This window comes from Salmo salar, chromosome 14 (assembly GCF_965601325.2).
Source record: "Salmo salar chromosome 14, fSalSal1, whole genome shotgun sequence".
NCBI lineage: Eukaryota > Metazoa > Chordata > Actinopteri > Salmoniformes > Salmonidae > Salmo > Salmo salar.
Genome location: NC_138304.1, coordinates 22,123,530 through 22,144,029, shown reverse-complemented (window position 1 = coordinate 22,144,029; position 20,500 = coordinate 22,123,530). Strand labels below are relative to the sequence as shown.

Below are 20,500 nucleotides of genomic sequence, written 5' to 3'. Positions count from 1 at the left end.
AGGATGTCACGTGGTCCTACTTATATCAGTACACTCGTAACAATTTAAGCATTACACAATTTATATTCGGTTAAATAAATCTCACGTAGCAAATAAGACACTCATTGACTTCCACACAAAAACACCTTGCTTGTTGGGCGAAACAACGCCACCAGCTGGAGGGAGACAGATTTTCCGCGTTTGTTGGGCCTCGCTCTTCGTCTTCCTGTCTGAGGGCCAGTCAAACCAAATCAGCTTTCCACTAGATAGCATAGCCACAAAGTCAAAATATCGTAATAATTCATGAAAAAAAAAAATAGCTTTTTCGTTTTAATGTAAGGTTAGGCATAAGGTTATCAGTATGGGTTAGGTTAAAATCACATTTTAAGAATTTAAATAGTGGAAATAGGCATGGTCTATGACTTTGTGGCTGTGGTAACTAGACGCCTGTCAAGCTGCTGGCTAGCTATCTGTTTGACAGAGACGGGAGAGGAAGCGAGACACCCCACTTGCTGTTTTGTGTTTGTTTGTGTTTAGGTTTCGGTTCTGTTTCAATGGGGATCAGTGAAGGCCAGACACCGTTGGATTGCATTGGCGTCTATGGGAGACACACCCAGTTAAGTTGACCGGAACTGAACATTTGTTTTCAACGGTAAATGGTCTGGGTGATCTTAATTTATCCACCATCTTTGGTGGGGAGAAGTCAACAAGGATCCCAGTAACGTTACTTTTCATTTAGAAAATGGCAAAATGGTCTGTCGCAGAATAAATTTCAGAGCAACTTGGAACAAATACCTGGATTTCTAGTATTGTATGTAAGTATGCTCACGTTTCTATCCTAGCGAGTTAGCCAGCTCGTTACGTAAATGTAGCTAGTTTGTTAGCTACACATGCTCAGTGACTATCTACCTTAGCTAACGTTAGTTAGCTTTGTAATAGCTGGCCTGGTACCTCCTTGCCTATTTTGTTTTCTTGACAATTTGTGTGTATAGTTTGTGCAAAACAAGTAGCTAACTTGTTAGTTCACATACCTCGTCCTGTCACTAAAGTAATATCAATATATATTTTTTGCCAGCTTTGGTAATTAGCATTGGTTAACTAGCTAGATATGTTTGACAGCTATCGTCGTTAGTTAGCTAGTTTGGTTAGCTAGCCAACTAACTGACGTTAGGGATCAGGCAGGATGGCTTGACAGTGATGGTGCCTACAACAGTAGTTGTTAGCTTGCAGTAATTAGTAGTTATGTATTGTTTCACATTCGTTGAACGTTTTCTTTGATGACATCAGTCCTTCACACTCCTTCCAAGGGCAAAATGATACCAAGCTTGTCATGCTGACATATCATATTAACATGAAGTTAATTTATAATTTCAGATATTACGTCTGTTTTATGATGACTGACATGCATGAATGTCAGACATACTCAGAGTTGTCAAGATGTCCCTAAATTAATAACAATGTCTTGGTTCCCCTGGGAGCTATTCAGATGTAAAGGAGAAAGTGAGCAATACTGTCTGTCAGCATGTTGTGGTATTTGTGTACCTGAACACCACCACCTACCACCGCCCAACATGGGGTCTTGTGTAGCCATACCAGAGAGAAGGAGGTGACAGAATATGCCACAATATTTGTCCATACTGACTCAGAAAGACACTTACTATTTCTTAGTAAGTATGGCTCGGGCCTTGTGTAAAGACTTTAAAGGAATAGCTTCAGACTAATATAGCTAATCATTCTAATCATGTACTCTGCTTCCTCCTTTACAGTTTCACATAGGAAAGTTGGGGGTCTATGAGGAGGGATGCCTGTCGAAAGTGGAAGCAGTGCATCCTCCCGCCAGGCCAAGCAGAAGCGCAAGTCCCACAGCCTGTCCATCCGTCGGACCAACAGCACCGAGCAGGAGCGCACAGGTTTACAGAGGGAGATGTTGGAGGGACAGGTGTGGACTGGGCTGGGGAGAGCCTGAGAACAAGTGGAGCTTTTGTCCAGCTGAATGTTGTCACTATAACTAGAGAAATATTTTCCTATCTGAACACAAGGCAGGATAATTGTATGATTGCAGAAATGGTATAGAATGAGGAAATCCACAAGTGTATGTGGTTGTTTGTTAGGTTCTTACCTTGGGTGCACTTATAGCACTGTGGTTTGCACCGTTAGGCTCACTAGTTAAGTAGACCTAAGCCAATTACACTGTGATCCATCAGTTTAGAGAGCATGAGAATGGGAGGTGCTGTTCAACCATTAGAATCGATGCAGGCGCTTCTCTCCCAGTCCATTTGACACAAATGGACTCAAGCTAATCTAGTTTAACATCACTTAGTTAAATCAATCATGTGAAATAAAGTATATGGATGCAGTTAGAAGAACATAATATATTCAGTTTACATTTTACATTTTAGTCATTTAGCAGACGCTCTTATCCAGAGCGACTTACAGTAGTGAATGCATTTCATACATTTGTTTTCGTACTGGTCCCCCGCATACTGGTCCCCCGTGGAGGAGCATTTTGTAGTTATGGACTAAGTTACATGAGATTAAATAAATATACTTAGTAGACAGTTGTTGTAATCCAAGTAGTTAGTTAATTTAGTTATTGTTCATTCAATGATCTTAGTTCCTGTACTTGCATCACACTGTGTTAGCTAGGTTTTCTCCGCTACATTTTTTTACAAACAGATTAAGATAAATTCTATGTCTGGTAAATAAGGGGATGCCAATTGAACAGTTTACTGAGAAAGGGATCACTGTAGAATGCCACTTGTCTTTTTGAGTATGCCTTTTTCATAGAGTATGTTTTCAGGTCTTCTCTGCTATTATGGTGGTAGCATGTATTGTTACTTCAGAGCAACAATACACATGTACTCTTAAATTATTTGGGACACTGGGCAAAGCACTTAATCCAACTTTTTTGTTTTTACTCTGGCTACTTTGAGTAGTCTAAGTCTGCTGATAATCTGCATCACTATTTGAAACCTGAGGTAAGTTGGGTGTTTAGAAACACTGTCAGAATGTAGAGTACCTTCTCAATAGCGTACTAAATAGTTTAGTTGTAATGTTCTAGTGTTTTCTCTTCCTAGGTTCGTTCACACACAATGCATTTCCTTTCCCCTTGCCAAATATCTCAGCTCTATTAAATCCACAGGAAGCTTGATTCAACATGCCCTGTGCTGCTATCCAGAAAATCTGTTTCAGTATTGCAAATCTCTATGCTATACAGGTTCCATCAAATTCCCCCCTTCGCGATAGCCTACTCTTTAAACTACACCACCCCAGCCTGCTTTGCTGTTAATTTGTGCATTGTGGTGTACTGGTACTTATCCTTTCTCCAGCTGCATCATGACTTGTTACTGTTAGCCTATGAATGCGAAGAGCATCTCTACTGACCTGCAAGCAAGGGTACAAAGGGCCTGTATGTGTTTGACCCTGGACAGACTGTGCTCTTGTGGCACTAGGCCATTCAGCTCACATCAGTGCTCTAGTAGAATAAGCATTTCTATGTTAAAAGGAATGACTTGGGTAGATTTTTCCATCTGGTTTGTAACACAGAGAGTCGGGGACCATTTTGTCTCAACACTTATTGTCCTTGTGTAGTGGTAACACAGTTGATATTTAGTTGTCGGTGTTAGCTTCCCTGTCTTCACCCTTGAATGTTTGGTTGTATTAATAGCCTCGTTTCCTATTGGGTTACAGTTCCCTTAGCACTAGTAAATGATTCATTTTTCAGTGTCCTAGCAGGAATTTTATGCTAAATAGTTTGCTATTATTGCTCTAGGACCAGGCCCACCCTTTTTGGGTTTGTGTTCATGGTCTCATTATAAACCAAAGGGTGAATTATTCTGTTATCTCTTCCCTATTCTCCCCTAAAATCTTAATATCCCAATTGATGCATCTGCAGGATTCCAAACTACCATTGTCTTTGAGGAGCAATCTTTTGGACCTCTTTGGCCAGATTGAGAGGGAGTTTGAAAACCTCTACATTGAAAACATTGAGTGTAAGTACAGCACACACATTGGTTGATAACATTCCTAAATGTGAATGTGCATAACCATCATTGGAGTGGATGTCACTTAATATGATTTCACCCTGTGTACAGCAGTAACCATATGTGAAATCTGCTTGATAATCCCATTGCTGTCAGTATTCCTCAATGTGATTTCTATTCATTTGCAGTGCGTAGAGAGATTGAAACCCTGAACGATCGTTTGACAGCTGAAGGACAAACCATCGACGGGGGAGACTTGACTAAGGGGGCACTTAAAGCGAAAGGTTTGAGACAGCAGAATTTTGTTTGACATGTTAGATAGTTTAGCATTATTTCTGTTCAACACATGTTAATACTGCTGTAAAGGGTCTTAATGCCAAATGGGATAAATGACATAGATCCACAATAGGTTGATTAGAGACTTCACTAGCTTCTTATTCTGTTCTCATAATGTGCTCTCTCCTCTTAACTCACAGCAAGTCATAGCACAAGTCAACTTTCTCAAAAACTGAAGACAACTTATAAGGCATCTACAAGCAAGGTAAAAGCTCTTATCTTTCTCTGACTTGCCTGATAAGTCATTTAAAAAATAATATTGTTCAGTAACTTACAACCTAGTTTGTTTGCAATTATTATAATATCAGCGAAGGGATGACTTAGAAGGGACACAGTCCACTGTTCCATAAAAAAAACACAATCTTATACCAAAATTGTATTAATTTTTTAGGAAATGTATCTATGGGTATATTCATTAAAATACAGTTGGTTTCCGTTTGTACTAAATGTTCATTGAAAAAGATATGAAAGTGGTCGTATGGTCAGCGGTAAATCTATTTCTATTTTTCACCTGTGCCATAGCGCTCACATTCTTTCCATGGCAAAGTAGGTGGTGGACCTCTTCCCACCTTCAATGTGGGGAACATTGTGGAGTTGTGGGGTGGAGACTCATGGGTAACAGGTTCTTCATTTCCCCCGTGTCCCCCCACCATTATGCATGAGCAGCCCAGCCATGGGGCTGATGCACCATCTCCAAGACACTTGGTGATTGAAATGTATGACTTGTTGTTTTATAGACTCATTTACAGTGAGACATATTAAAGACACTAATTGATATCTCTTACTAACAAAAGCTTTCTAAGCAATTTACCGTACAAACTTTTTTTTTGTTGTTCTGCACTCACTAGAATAGAAGCACATTGGATTTCCAGGCTGTCACGCACTTAGGCCAAAGGGCTGACAAGATCTCTGTGAAATACCTTGAGCTTCAATGTCTTAATGACAATGGTTTGAGTTGAATTGGCAGTTGTGGGCTTTCCTTTGTTTCACAGAGGGAGTCAGTGCAATGACTGATGACGTTGTGCTCTTTCTATCTTTACATTTTAGTCATTTAGTAGGAAAAAAACAACACCATATCACAGTTACTGCAAGTAGACTCTTCTTCGAAGTAGCTGCTATCATGGCAACAGTGTGGTGGTCTGGGATGAGCTTGGTTTTACCTCATTGAACATCAACCCTTTGTGTGACTCTGACCGCAGCTAAAAAAAACAATCTTATCATAAGGAAATACCCTATTAACACACATTGCTAACAATAACTTAGGATAATTCCTTGCTCTGTTCAATGTATGCTTCTTTTCATACTTCCATTCACTGTTAACTTAATGATCTATGCTACCGCTCAAAAGGTTGGGGTCACTTAGAAATGTCCTTGTTTTAAAAAGAAAAGCACATTTTCTGTCCATTTAAAATAACATGAAATTGATCAGAAAAACAGTGTAGACATTGTTAATGTTGTAAATGACTATTGTTGCTGGAAACGGCTGCTTTTTAGTGGAATATCTACATAGGCGTACAGAGGCCCATTATTAGCAACCATCACTACTGTGTTCCAATGGCACGTTGTGTTAGCTAATCCAAGGTTATCATTTTAAAAGGCTAATTGATCATTAGAAAACCATTTTGCAATTATGTTAGCACAGCTGAAAGCTGTTGTTCTGATTAAAGAAACAATAAAACTGGCCTTCTTTAGACTAGTTGAGTATTTGGAGCATCAGCATTTGTGGGTTCGATTACAGGCTAAAAATGGCCAGAAACAAATCACTTTCTTCTGAAACTCGTCAGTCTATTCTTGTTCTGAGAAATGAAGGCTATACCATGCGAGAAATTGCCAAGAAACTGAAGATCTTGTACAACGCTGTGTACTACTCCCTCCACAGAACAGCACAAACTGGCTCTAACCAGAATAGAAAGATAAGTGAGAGGCCCTGGTGCACAACTGAGCAAGAAGACAAGTAAGTTAGTGTTTGGACAGACAAATCTATGTTTGAGGTGTTCAGATCACAAAGAAGAACATTTGTGAGACGCAGAAAAAATGAAAAGATGCTGGAGTGCTTGACGCCATCTGTCAAGCATGGTGGAGGAAATGTGATGGTCTGGGGGTACTTTGGTGGTGGTAAAGTGGGAGATTTGTACAGGGTAAAAGGGATCTTGACGAAGGAAGGCTATCACTCCATTTTGCAATGCCATGCCATACCCTGTGGACAGCGCTTAATTGGAGCCAATTTCCTCCTACAACAGGACAATCACCCAAAGCACAGCTCCAAACTATGCAAGAACTATTTAGGGAAGAAGCAGTCAGCTAGTATTCTGTCTATAATGGAGTGGCCAGCAGGGTCACCGGATCTCAACCCTATTGAGCTGTTGTGGGAGCAGCTTGACTGTATGGTACGTAAGAAATGCCCATCAAGCCAATCCAACTTGTGGGAGGTGCTTCAGGAAGCATGGGGTGAAATCTCTCCAGATTTCGTCAACAAATTGACAACTAGAATGCCAAAGGTCTGCAAGGCTATAATTGCTGCAAATGGATGATTCTTTGACGAAAGCAAAGTTTGAAGGACACAATTATTATTTCAATTGAAAACTATTTATAACCTTGTCAACGTCTTGACTATATTTCCTATTCATTTAGCAACTCATTTCATGTATGTTTTCATGGAAAACAAGGACATTTCTAAGTGACCCCAAACTTGAAAGGTAGTGTATATAATTTTCAGAAATAGCACTTGAAGACTTCAAGCAAACAGTAATCCTTTCTTGAAATGCTGATGTTCACTGATGTAAAACGAGCAACAATTTGATGTGCACATTGCAGACCATGCACTGTCAGAATAGGCTTTATCCCACAAACTGCTGGGTGCATTAGATATTTAACCAGCTTTGTGTTATCTAACACACTTCCTGTTGCCTATTGGTTAAATGTAGCATGTTACGCCAGTTAGGGTTGCACATTTTGGGGAATATTCAGAGGTGGAAACTTTCCGTGGGAATATATGGGAATTAATGGAAATATATGCAAATTAATATTAATACCATTTAAATGTAGATCTTTTTTGTATTGGTTATATTTACTATATCATATGGAGACAAACGTAAACCTTTAACCTTATTATAAGTAGACATAATTGCGAATGATTTAAATCCTTCCAATATAAATAAAGAAAACAATTTAGTTATCAATATAACTTTAATTAAATGAGTTGACTCTTCACATGGGATGATTTCACTGAACAACAAAAGAAAGGGAATATTGAATGATCCCCAATGATCCATCGCATCTCCCAAAAAACGTTTTCAACATACATCTGTAAAATGATAGTCTAGAAACTAAAGCTTTAGTTGTCTTCCTCTCAGGCTTCCATGTCTTCTCCCTGGACCTCCTCAATGTCCACCTCCTGAACATCAGACTGAGGCCTCTTCTTCACTGTCACTTTCCAACCTTGTTGAGGATGGCTCGTTGTCAGGCTCAAAAAGCCCAAAATTTGCCCGGATGGCCACCAATTTTTCAACCCTTGGTCAGCCTGTTGCGTGCTTCGGTGTGTCTGTGTTCCCAAACAAGGACCAGTTGCGCTCTGAGGCGGCTGATGTTGGTGGGATTTGGAGGATGATGGAGGCAACAGGGGAAAGATCCACAAAGTCCCTTCCACCAAGTGGCTGATGAGATATGTTGGCACGACTGCCATATTGCATCTCCATCCCAAAGCCCTTGCTTGGAAGTGTACTTCGCCAGACTGCCAAGAACCTTACCCTCATCCAGGCCAAGGCGGTGAGACACGTTAGTGATGACACCATAGGCCTTGTTGATCTCTGCACCAGACAGGATGTTCTTGCCAGCATACTTGTGGTCCAACATGTACGCTGCGGCGTGTATGAGCTTCAGGCAGGAGTCTTCATGCTTTTTGATGTATTTCACAACTGCAGTTTCCTCTGCTTGGAGCAACATTGAAGTGGGCAGGGCCGTATGGATTGCTTCTCTTACATCTGCAAGCAGAGTCTGAACATCAGACAGGATGTCTTTGTCTCCCTCAATCCGTGCAGTGACAATTGCTATAGGTTTCAGGCTGCTTACCACTCTCTCCCAAAATACATCATCCTGGAGGATCCTCTTGATGGGGCTGTCCATATTGGCAGACTGTGATATGGCCATTTATTGGAGATACTCCTTCCCCTCCAGGAGACTGTCAAACATGATGACAACACCACCCCAACGGGTGTTGCTGGGCAGCTTCAATGTGGTGCTCTTATTCTTCTCACTTTGCTTGGTGAGGTAGATTGCTGCTATAACTTGATGACCCTTCACATACCTAACCATTTCCTTGGCTCTCTTGTAGAGTGTATCCATTGTTTTCAGTGCCTGATGTCCTTGAGGAGCAGATTCAATGCATGAGCAGCACAGCCAATGGGCGTGATGTGAGGGTAGGACTCCTCCACTTTAGACCAAGCAGCCTTCGCAGCATTGTCTGTCACCTGTGCAAATACCTTCTGTGGTCCAAGGTCATTGATGACTGCCTTCAGCTCATCTGCAATGTAGAGACCAGTGTGTCTGTTGTCCCTTGTGTCTGTGTTCTTGTAGAATACTGCTTGAGGAGTGGAGATGATGTAGTTAATTATTCCTTGCCCACGAACATTCGACCACCCATCAGAGATGATTGCAATACAGTCTGCTTTCTCTGTGATTTGTTTGACCTTCACTTGAACTCTACATCCAGCAAATGAGTAGATAAAGCATGTCTGGTTGGAGGGGTGTATGCTGGGCGAAGAACATTCAGAATTCTCTTCCAATACACATTGCCTGTGAGCATCAGAGGTGAACCAGTTGCATACACAGCTCGATCAAGACATTCATCAACATATATAAAATATTTTCGCCCCACCTTGGCTCAGTGTAGTATTGTGGGCTCAATAGCATCTCATTAGTGTGCACGATCTTGAGAATCAGCTGTACATGTGATGTAAGAGTGCACTGTGCGTTGCAATTCCTTTGAATTGGGGATAGTTTAACCAAAATATGCCACAAGACCTAGAATTGCCTTATTTGTATTGCACAAAAAAGGTTCACTGTTTATAAGCAATTTTTTTTAAGCAAAATTCCCCAAATTCCAGGGCTTAACTCCCCATGGAAAATTTCCGGAACACTTCCGACCCTTTGCAACCCTAACCCTGCCATCTCTCGTGTGGCCATCATTTACTACTTCCTGTTGATAGCTCTTCATTTATCTTATACCACAGTCTATGCACACTTTAAACTTAATGTGGCTCTTTGTCTTTCATAGGACACTGTATTAAATCAGACCTGGTAACATTTAGAAAACCATTAAATTCTATCTATGTCATTCCTGAATTTTTTTCTGAAATGATTTGATAGTAATTATTTTATTGCGTCGGTGCATGCATCTCGCACCACAGCCTCAGGCTGTGTCCCAGATGGTTCTGGTTAAAATAAGTGCATCATATAGGGTGCCATTTAGACACACCCTCAGATACTGAATCTGCAGATGTTTTATCTGTGCTGCCCAGAGAGATCCAGAGCTGCTGCTGTTGTGTGTGGATAGGCTGCTGCTGCAGGCCTGCTCTGTGCTTACAACCAACCAACCCCTGGCTCACTGAAAATAAACTGCAACTCATCAAAGTTGTGGATAGCATTTTAGTCTTCCATGGTGTTATTATGCTTTAACTAGGCCTATATGTTTACTATAAGTTTATACATGGTGTTGATTTTTTTCCATCCACTTTAATTTCCATATTTTTCTGAACTATGATTTAATATTTTTTGTATTTGGTTGCAATGGTTTTCCAAAAAATCCGGTAGTAGGATTTTGTAATTCCTGCTTATTCCCTCCTGATTCTGGGAGTCTTCCAACTGGGAATTTTGGAAAACCTGGGAATTTTTGGAAATTTACTGTAATTCTGCAACCCTATTTTTGAATGTTGTTGAATTATTTTGGTGAGATATCTGACCTGCTTATTTGTCCCCTCTTGCTTTTACAGTGGGAACTTATTTAGTGGTTTGTTTCAAACACCTGCCCCTCCAAGAAGTCCAACTTGTTTTATCTCCATTTTAGATGTAAACATGGATACTGACTGATGATAATCATTTGACTATTATTATTTAAAGTATTTTTGTTTTATTTAACCTTATATAGGTTCATATATTCTTTATTCCCTCTTTCTTTCACAGCTTTGCATTTAAAATCAGTTTTGATTAATGCAGCATAATAATTGTTGTGTCCAACATGATACTAAGGTGATGTGAATAAATAATGACGGTTGTGTTCCAAATGGCACCCTTTTCCCTATTTAGTGCACTACTTTATACCATGGAATAGGGTGCCATATGGGATGCAGTGTAAAGCAACCCAAGCTTCTTAGCTATTGCAGAGGTATCATGCTGACTGTCTGGAGCCCTAATGACCCTATGACCACCACCCACCCACCCACCCAGGGCTGCTGTCCCTCCCTGCTTCCACCCCTGCTTCCGTTATGCTTCCTCCTCTTCATTCAATCAGCTGTGTGTAAACACCATCCCTTGTCTCTGCTGCCTGCCCTTCAGATCGTCTCCAGTTTTAAAGCCACCACATCCAGAGCCGTGTGCCAGCTGGTCAAGGAGTATGTAGGCCACAGGGATGGCATATGGGACCTGAGTGTCACCAGGACACAGCCCGTGGTGCTGGGCACAGCATCAGCAGGTAGGCAGCTACAGTACATTCCAATGCCCTCCTGATAGGTTTGCAAAATTCCAGTAACTTTCCCCAAATTTCCTGGTTTTCCAGAAATCCCGGTTGTAGGATTCCTGGAATTGGGAGGTAATTAGTAGGAAATCTAGAATCCTCCCACCAGGACTTCTGAAAAACCTGGACATTTTGAGAGGTTACCGTAGTTTTTCACCCATGGCTAGAGAACATCCTAACAGGCGTCATGCCCATGGGGGGCACAGGGGAATGCGCCCCCTCAGATCTGGCCTGTTGTTCGTTTTAATATACATTTTTTTATTTGTTCTTTCTGTAGTATACTACTAGCCACCTACCAATTGTATGAAGTTGTCTTTAGCCAGCTAGATAGGTTCCCAACCTCATAACTGGCTACCAAGCCTTTTCAGGCTGTCAATCAAGTTAGAGTAGCTTGTCTAACTGTCTTAGCTGGCATGCCTGCTGGCAAGGTTGGTCAACTTTTAGAAAAGTAAGCAATTACTAAATGTACTGAAGTAAAGACAATGATTATGGCTCTAGATTGCAGGAAAAATCAGTTTCAGGTGTTTGAAAAATGCAAAGCTCCAACTTTTGGACCACCCCCCAGCCATCCGTGCGTACTTTGCCTCCTCAGATTTCCCCTCAGATTTTTGGGGTGCATGACTCCCCTGCATCCCAATGTCTTGACTACTGGCCTTATTTTCCTCTTGGCCCAAGACAAACAATTGTGTTAGTGAGTCACATTTTAAACTGGTCGTCTGTAATGTTCAGCCTGATGGCTCTTTAAAATGCACTGCAGACTTTGATATTCAATTAATTTAACTGTCAACAGGTGCGTGTTAAGGTTGTGATAAAGCAATCATAAGATCTGGTAATTAGGGATTGCTTTCAGACCGGAGTGCTTATTGTGCTAAGAGGGGGCAAATGTAATTTGGCAATGATTACAGTATGAACGTAGAGTGAACTGAATGACTCGTGAGTTAAATCCCAAATGGCACGATAGTCCCTGTTTCGCGCACTTTGTAGGTGTAGGGAATAGGCTGCCATTTTGGACGTAAACAATGATTACAGTGATGTATGAAGGTGGTGTGGCCTGAATGCTGAATGTGTGTACACCACATCTCTCCATACAGATCACAGTGCTATGCTATGGAGCATCGAGACTGGGAAATGCCTCCTGAAGTATCTAGGTCATGCAGGATCAGGTAAAATGTTCTCTTCTTTCTGATCCATGCAATGTGTATGAAGGAATTTATTCGTCCTAAATTATTCATAGGGTGCGTCCTAAATGGCACTGTGGGGCCCTGGTTAAAAGTAGTGCATTGTGTAGGGAATAGGGTGCTTTTTGGGACAGGCCCAAAGTGTTATTGTGGAAGCTATTCATCAAAAACATTGTTTTTGTCTTTGCAGTTAACTCTATCAAGTTCCATCCCACGGAGCAGATGGCTCTTACAGGTAAGGATCTCTTGCTGAATGGCCACAATTGTCTGAAAAACACATTTGAGTCCAATGTATGTTCAGATGTCTATTGGTTTGAGGTGTGGGGAGGTGTTTTTGAGGCCTCTTATCTCTGCTCTGTCCACAGCGTCTGGTGACCAGACAGCCCATATCTGGAGGTACACGGTGCAGCTGCCAACCCCACAGCCTGTAGCCGACATCAGTGTAAGCTTCTCAAAACCATGTCTCTTATAACCCACTGCATCTACAGATATCTAGGTCCTATATGCTGGTGTGTTTGTGTGTGTGATGTCTGTCTCTGTTTTCACAGCAGACACCCTGTGACGACGACATAGACTTCTCAGATAAGGACGAGGCTGACGGGGACGGTGACGGCCCTAACGAGTGTCCCTCCATCCGCGTGTCTTCCACTACCCTCAGGAGCCACCAGGGGGTGGTCATTGCTGCAGACTGGCTGGTGGGGGGCAAGCAGGTGGTCACAGCCTCTTGGGACCGGGCTGCCAACCTGTACGACGTGGAGACCTCCGAGCTCGTCCACTCACTCACTGGTATGTCCATTTCCCCCCCACTTTTCATACATTACAACATCAACGTAGAGGAATAACACCACATGAAGGAGAAACACACACACTGTAAAAACTAAACAGAAAAACCTTAATGTGTTGTTTCTGTGTATGTAGAGTGGGCATTGCATTGGTTATGTGTCATAAGGGCTGTTTTGGATTACGTTGCCAGTGAATGCCCATTATGAGGGTTATGTAACTGTTCTAGACTCTATGTCCTATTCCAAGTGACTCTGCCTTACCTCCGAGCTGTGTCTGTGTCCCCAGGCCACGACCAGGAGCTGACCCACTGCTGCACCCACCCCACCCAGCGTCTGGTGGTCACCTCGTCCAGAGACACCACCTTCCGTCTGTGGGACTTCAGAGACCCCTCCATCCACTCTGTCAACGTGTTCCAGGGACACACTGAGTGAGTCTCACACACACACTTTCCATCTGTGTGACTTCAGTGATCCCCTCCATCCACTCTATCCAGGGACACACAGTCAGTAGCACCCCTACAAAATTCATGCAGAAAGCATATCGCCACCCGTAATGTGGCATTAATTATCCATCAATTAGCATTAATAAGCCGTGTGTCCATTTAGATTACAGGGGCTAGATTTGGTCTGCCCACGGTAGCGGGTGAGGGCACAGCTAATCAGCCAATAGCATCCAGAACAAATTATACTCTGGTACATGAGTCAGTCAAGAGAATGAAGGAGCTGGTGACCTTCAGGCCTCGCCATTTTCCCACCCAGACATCATGTGTGTTGTAAATATCTAGGTATTTATTTGACTGCAAATGTACAGTCCTGCTAATAAGGCATTGGTCCCTAGAATGCTGCTTGTTATGCTTCCTGGAAAGGACAACATCAGTGTTTCGCTGGTTCATAAAGCTCTTTTTACAGCAACAGTTATCACCTAAGTGATTTACAGCAACCTGGCCCAAACCGCAAGAAAAGCGGGTTAATTACTATTTTCCACCATGTCGTATGTGTCCAGCACGGTGACGTCAGCTGTGTTCACTGTGGGGGACAACGTGGTGTCTGGGAGTGACGACCGCACCGTCAAGGTCTGGGACCTCAAGAACATGAGGTCACCCATAGCTACCATCCGCACAGACTCTGCCGTCAATAGGTGAGAGGGAACTGTATCACACAATTTATTCTGGAAACCTCTTATTAGGTAGAGTATGTGTGTGATTGAGAAAAAGAAAGAGCTGGGATTAAAATATACATTAAAAAGGGGTGATTTTAAAGCCTCATTGTTTACTGTACTTTGAACTTTTTACAGGATAAGCGTGTCGTACTAATAAAGTATTGATTTTAAGAGGGATGTTAAGAATCAATGTTGTTAGAAAATGTAATTCATGGATTATATGTTTAACCCCTCACAGGATAAGTGTGTCAGTGAACCAAAGAATCATTGCTCTTCCTCACGACAATCGTCAAGTCCGGCTGTTTGACATGTCAGGAGTGCGGCTGGCTCGACTCCCACGCAGCAACAGACAGGTAACCAGCACCAAACAGTGGGGCTAACACTGGACTGTAATCACAACCTTTTTCCATATTACCTCTCATGACTAGGCTGCTCAACCAGTACCAGTCATGACTAGGCTGCTCAACCAGTACCAGTCATGACTAGGCTGCTCAACCAGTACCAGTCATGACTAGGCTGCTCAACCAGTACCAGTCATGACTAGGCTGCTCAACCAGTACCAGTCATGACTAGGCTGCTCAACCAGTGAGATATGGACTGCCACTTCTGTCTTACCCTTAGCCCTGATGGTTTTCCAAAGGATATGGATTTACTTTTTATTGTGTTTACTATTTTCTTGTGCAGCATCGGCTGCCATTGATACTTTCTAATGTCGAATTTGAAATAAACCATTCTATATATAGACTGAATGTACAAAACATTAGAAACACCTTCCTAATATTGAGCTGCACCCTCCCCCCTTTTGCCCTCAGAACAGCCTCAATTCGTCAGAGCATTGACTTTACAAGGTTTCAAAAGTGTTCCACAGGGATGCTGGCCCATGTTGACTCCAATGCTTCCCACAGTTGTGTCAAGTTGGCTGGATGTCCTTTTGGTGGTGGACCATTCTTAATACATACGGGAAACTGTTGAGCGTGAAAAACCCAGCAGCGTTGTAGTTCTTGACACAAAAACTGATGTCTGGCACCTACTACCATACCCCGTTCAAGGCATTTCAGTCTTTTGTGTTGGCACACACAATCCATGTCTCAATTTATCAAGGCTTAAAAATCCTTCTTTAACTAGTTGCCTCCCCTTCATCTACACTGATTTGAAGTGGATTTAACAAGTGGCGTCAATACGGGATCGTAGCTTTCATCTGCTCAGTCTGTCATGGAAAGAGCATGTGTCCTTAATGTTTTGTACTCTGTGTATATAATCAGTCAGGTTAGGTAGTGGTACTAATGTTACTGTTGCTTCACAGAGTTGTGTTTCTTGTGATGGTTTTTCAATGAAAAGTGTGTGTTATATAAATGAAATGTATTGTTATTATTCCCAGGGCCACCGGCGCATGGTGTGCTGCTCAGCCTGGTGTGAGGATAACTCTTCTTGTAACCTGTTCAGCTGTGGCTTCGACCGGCAGGCCATCGGATGGAACATCAACATACCCGTGCTGCTGCAGGAGAAGTGAGCCCAGCCAGGACAGGTTAGTTTTCCCTCATTTACTTTTATCCTATGTTTTCTTTTGGTTTCCTCTTTCAGGGACGGTTTTCCGGGCACAGATTAAGCCTGGTCCTAGACTCAATGGAGAGTCTCCATAGAAATTGCTTTATAGTCCCGGACTAGGCTAAATCTGTTTCCGGGAAACCACTCCCGAGTGTTATTCGCAACTATTCATTATCATTTTTTGGACATTACTAGCCTTTATTTTTTTCTATAAATATCTGAAAGGGGAGGGGCTTTAGAAGCCTATTTTAGTTATTTGTTTTACCCTTCACTGCACATGTACTTTTGTCTTTTAATTCTCTGTAACTAAGTCGCTGTACGTAAAAGCGTCTGCTAAATTACCTAAATGTCATTATTTTTCTTGTGTGCAAATTTAAAAACAGGTCCAGAGTCAGCTCTGAGCCACCCGCCTGACCCATCTGCTAATTGAGCCCATCTTAAGAGCTGATCCTTGGTCAGATCAGTCACATACCCTGACCCTCAGGCAGGGAGGGGAGAAGATCGATCGAGGACCCCCCCCCCCCCCCCCCCACACATGGTCTGAATATACATCCCATACTACATACATGTGACAATGTGTGTGGTGGATTTCAATCTTGCCCATGTACAGAAAATGTGAAGGACTACTCTGCTTTGTTGTTGGGCTTGTTTTGATCTGTTTATTCATCAAATTGCTGCTGAAGATAAAGAGCACAGTTTCAAAAAGGAGGTATGGGGGGGGGGGGGGGGGGGGTAAATGTAGTGAGCCTAATTTTCAGTTCAGAACAAGTCTGTCCCACGTAGATGGTGTAGCCTTACAATATGATGATGATCAGCATTTCATGGAGACTTGTGTTCTGAAATGCCACACATCTGCTTTCTACCTATCTAACCTGCTCAGATGTACAGCAAGCCAAGCTATATAGCTGTCATTTTGGCAGAGCCACACCTTGAAGTCTACAGGTCCATGACAGTCTACTGCTGATTAACTGAGCTCTGCTTCATACAATACAATGAGGCTACAGTACAGCGAGTTCTTGTGGCTCTGTCATGCGCCTTTTAAAACCAAAAGCTGTTAGTTTATTTTGTTGTGTAACACTTTTTAGCTAAATTCCCATTGCAGCTTTTGTACAGAATGTTAAGAAGCCTACTCTGGCACAATATGTTGTACCATTGGAATAACGTGCAAACAATCCATGTTTTGGGGGTTGAGGTTGATCGCCTTCATTTCAATAGGCACTTCATTTGTGTGTAATATTCATAAATGAGTGTTAGAAAGTAAGATGTTCTGAAATTGCTGTTTAGATATAGAGTTTACCGTTAGATATAGAGTTTACGAGCAATATTCATTGGTAAAGTGTATCTTCAAATATTTTAGCAGTGCCATTAGTCAGTATTGAAAACCTGTTACATGGATACATAGACCAGTCCTGTTTGTTACCACGTGGTACTTGCCTAAGTGGATTCTCGTTAAGAGCATTCGAATGCAATAGCTGTAACATGCTTGTGTGGTCAGTGATCATGGCGTTAATGTCTGCTTCCAAAACAACAAACTGCATAGAAAACTAGAAGAAGAGATTGTTGTGATGTGTTTTGGGGGGGGATAGTGTGATGTCACAAAGTACCTGTCTGTTTTTGTTTTTAGATGAAGAGTCGATGTTGACCTCTAAAACATTTGGAGCGTAATTGTCTGCAGGAGTCACTTGGCAGGCAGCACAGTTGACTAAATTCCTGCTCTTCCCCAGACAAATGCTAAAAAAGGATCTATGTATCTCAGTACATGAGACATGGCAGTTTTATTGCAGTAGTAATGGCTTCTGTAGAGACTTTTAGATATACTTTGTGTTTTGCCAATATATAACAAAATGATGCTCATTAATATTGATACAGTAACAGGCCCATTGAACATCTTATATCCCATATTGAATAGTTATCGTAACATGTCTGAAAAAGCCATGAAGCCAAGTGTAGAAGAAGCCCACGGTTTAAAATGAGCATAAATTTCCTTTCACAATAAATCTCACATCTGGTGCAAATTAAATGTAATATATTCAAAGTGGCCCATTTGGCTTAATGGTGTATTACTGCTGCAGATTTTAATAACCTTTTTAATGTTATGAGGTGTTCTTTTCAATTCTACTAGTTCTTCATCCTGTGCAGTCAAATCAGTTGGATCTCTTAGGTTTCATTGACTGAAGTATTGTTGCTTTAATCTGTTGGGGTTTGCATAAATCTCAAATACTGATTTAGTTGTAATTCTCACGTATCATTTACATCCGGGATGTCTTAGTGGGCGACGGCTAGCCTGCTCCCAGATCTGTTTGTGATCTTGCCAACGCCATTGGTCATTATCAAGCCAAACAACATGACAGCGGGTGGATTCCATTTTGCTGAGCCGTGGGTTACCGGTCTATGGCCCATGATGTGAAAGGGCAAAAGCGGTGGGGGAGGAGCACCCTTGTCAAATCAAACAGTAATCTGCGCCACTTGGTCATGTTGTCAACATCTCTTTTCTATAAAATGTTAGAATTTTCAGACTAGTTTTCATTAGAAGGGCTGATTTTATTTTTTACATTTTTTTTTTTAAAGCGTTTATCAAAAGCAATCACTTTTGCATGTGAAAACAGAATCATCACTCCACGTGCTTAGTTACGTCACTTTTGTTTTGAGCCGACTTCGCCTTGGGCTTTGAACACGCCACCTGGCTCCAAAACGAATGCAATGAACTTTCGCCGGTGCAAACCGCCAAAACGCCTGCCCGGCCAGATGAATCAAATCCCCTCAATGAGTGACAAGGAGTTGGCATTATGGCACAAACAGACTGGCACTCAAGCTAGCTACTGCATATTTTGTTGTGCAGTCCTATGCATGACTACCACGTGATGTAGTACTAGATGCATTTATTCAGTGATTATAGTAGGCTGTTAAATGGGTTGGTAAAATAAGAGGTGCCTCTTGGACCGTAGCCGTCCAGGATTGTCATCATCCCTGATTGAAGTGAAACAGATTTGTTTGAATGGCAAAAATATCAAACGTGTGGCCTCGCTGGCCTGTGAATGTGTCATTTTTAAAGTGGTTTTCCAGTATTTTCTTATTTGCAGACAGTCTATCTACAGAACTGGATTTGATTGCACCTGAACTCTAGCCACATCCCAGATCTGTTTGTGTTCTTGCCAACTCCACTGCTCGTTTGGCATTTGTTACAATGACTTTGCATGATGGCACACAGACTGGCACTTCGGCTACCTGAACACCTTAATCACACATTCTGAGCCCCCATGCTTAGCTAATTGACCATGTTTATCATCACCTTAATAGTTTTGTTATTATTTGATGATTTACATTTCAATCTCATGGTTTTCTCCCTCATAATGTAAATCTGGTCTTGTGTTCCAAAGGGCACCCTATTCCCTTTACAGTGCACTACTTTTGACATGAGCCCTATGGGGCCTGGTCAGAAATAGTGCACTACGAAATAAGTAATGTGCCGTTTGGGACGGATCCCTCATTACATCATACAAATTTAGCAACAGAAATCAACTGTGCAATAGCTTTAGTAAAAATGTGCATTTTTTTACCTAGCTAATATTGTAAGAGCGCTACTAGTACATAAAACTCAACATTAAACAGTTTTTGCTGACAGCGGTGTTGTGCGAGTGAGAGCTATGTATAAGGAACAACAGCTTGTGAAATAAATTGTGCCGTTTTATTCCCTCAGATTGTATGCTCTTTGTGTCGTAGTTAAGCCTTGCTTTGAGTCAGTTGCCAAATTACCATTACATCGCTTCAGTAGTATGAGGATGGTATTCAATTCATTGTTCAGTCTGTTACCCCACAGTTGTCAGGAAGCACCCAGTGGCCAATCACTTTACCCTGCCTTCATGTACATATCTACCTCAAATATCTCATACCCCTGCACATTGATCTGGTACTGGTACTCCCTGTATATAGCTCCACATTAATCTGGTACTGGTACTCCCTGTATATAGCTAAACATTGATCTGGTACTGGTACTCCCTGTATGTAGCTCCACATTGATCTGGTACTCCCTGTATATAGCTCCACATTGATCTGGTACTCCCTGTATATAGCTTCACAGTGATCTGGTACTGGTACTCCCTGTATGTAGCTCCACAGTGATCTGGTACTGGTACAACCTGTATGTAGCTCCACATTGATCTGGTACTGGTACAACCTGTATGTAGCTCCACATTGATCTGGTACTGGTACTCCCTGTATGTAGCTCCACATTGATCTGGTACTCCCTGTATATAGCTCCACATTGATCTGGTACTCCCTGTATATAGCTCCACATTGATCTGGTACTCCCTGTATGTAGCTCCACATTGATCTGGTACTCCCTGTATGTAGCTCCACATTGATCTGGTACTCCCTGTATATAGCTCCACATTGATCTGGTACTCCCTGTATATAGCTCCACATTGATCTGGTACTCCCTGCATGTAGCTCCACATTGATCTGGTACTCCCTGTATGTAGCTCCACATTGATCTGGTACTGGTACTCCCTGTATATAGCTCCACATTGATCTGGTACTCCCTGTATATAGCTCCACATTGATCTGGTACTCCCTGTATATAGCTCCACATTGATCTGGTACTCCCTGTATGTAGCTCCACATTGATCTGGTACTCCCTGTATATAGCTCCACATTGATCTGGTACTCCCTGTATATAGCTCCACATTGATCTGGTACTCCCTGTATATAGCTCCACATTGATCTGGTACTCCCTGTATATAGCTCCACATTGATCTGGTACTCCCTGTATATAGCTCCACATTGATCTGGTACTCCCTGTATATAGCTCCACA

The 20,500-nt window shown here is 42.0% G+C and overlaps 1 protein-coding gene across 2 annotated transcripts; it reads left to right on the top strand.

Moving 5' to 3' along the window:
* Window positions 1–457: 457 nt before the first annotated feature.
* LOC106568828 (WD repeat-containing protein 37) lies at window positions 458–19,385 on the top strand. Of its 2 annotated transcripts, none has more exons than XM_014139529.3 (15): window positions 458–794; window positions 1,746–1,918; window positions 3,875–3,971; window positions 4,151–4,246; window positions 4,439–4,503; window positions 10,848–10,983; window positions 12,117–12,188; window positions 12,394–12,438; window positions 12,569–12,645; window positions 12,755–12,989; window positions 13,272–13,413; window positions 13,989–14,123; window positions 14,383–14,497; window positions 15,523–15,669; window positions 16,073–19,385. In XM_014139529.3, exons 2-14 carry the CDS (start codon window positions 1,781–1,783, stop codon window positions 15,652–15,654), a joined length of 1,485 nt encoding a protein of 494 aa, XP_013995004.2. In that variant the 5' UTR covers window positions 458–794; window positions 1,746–1,780; the 3' UTR covers window positions 15,655–15,669; window positions 16,073–19,385. The 2 variants fall into 2 exon arrangements, with proteins under 2 accessions (XP_013995004.2, XP_013995003.2); XM_014139528.3 differs by having other exon boundaries at window positions 460–794; window positions 12,752–12,989.
* Window positions 19,386–20,500: the final 1,115 nt, after the last annotated feature.

Excerpts from the sequence above, each read along its gene's own strand:
- LOC106568828 (XM_014139528.3), top strand. The coding sequence starts at position 1,781 with ATGCCTGTCGAAAGTGGAAGCAGTGCATCCTCCCGCCAGGCCAAGCAG. Across the intron at positions 4,247-4,438 it reads GGGGGCACTTAAAGCGAAAG|CAAGTCATAGCACAAGTCAA; the intron begins GTTTGAGACAGC and ends CTTAACTCACAG. Across the intron at positions 13,414-13,988 it reads GTGTTCCAGGGACACACTGA|CACGGTGACGTCAGCTGTGT; the intron begins GTGAGTCTCACA and ends GTATGTGTCCAG.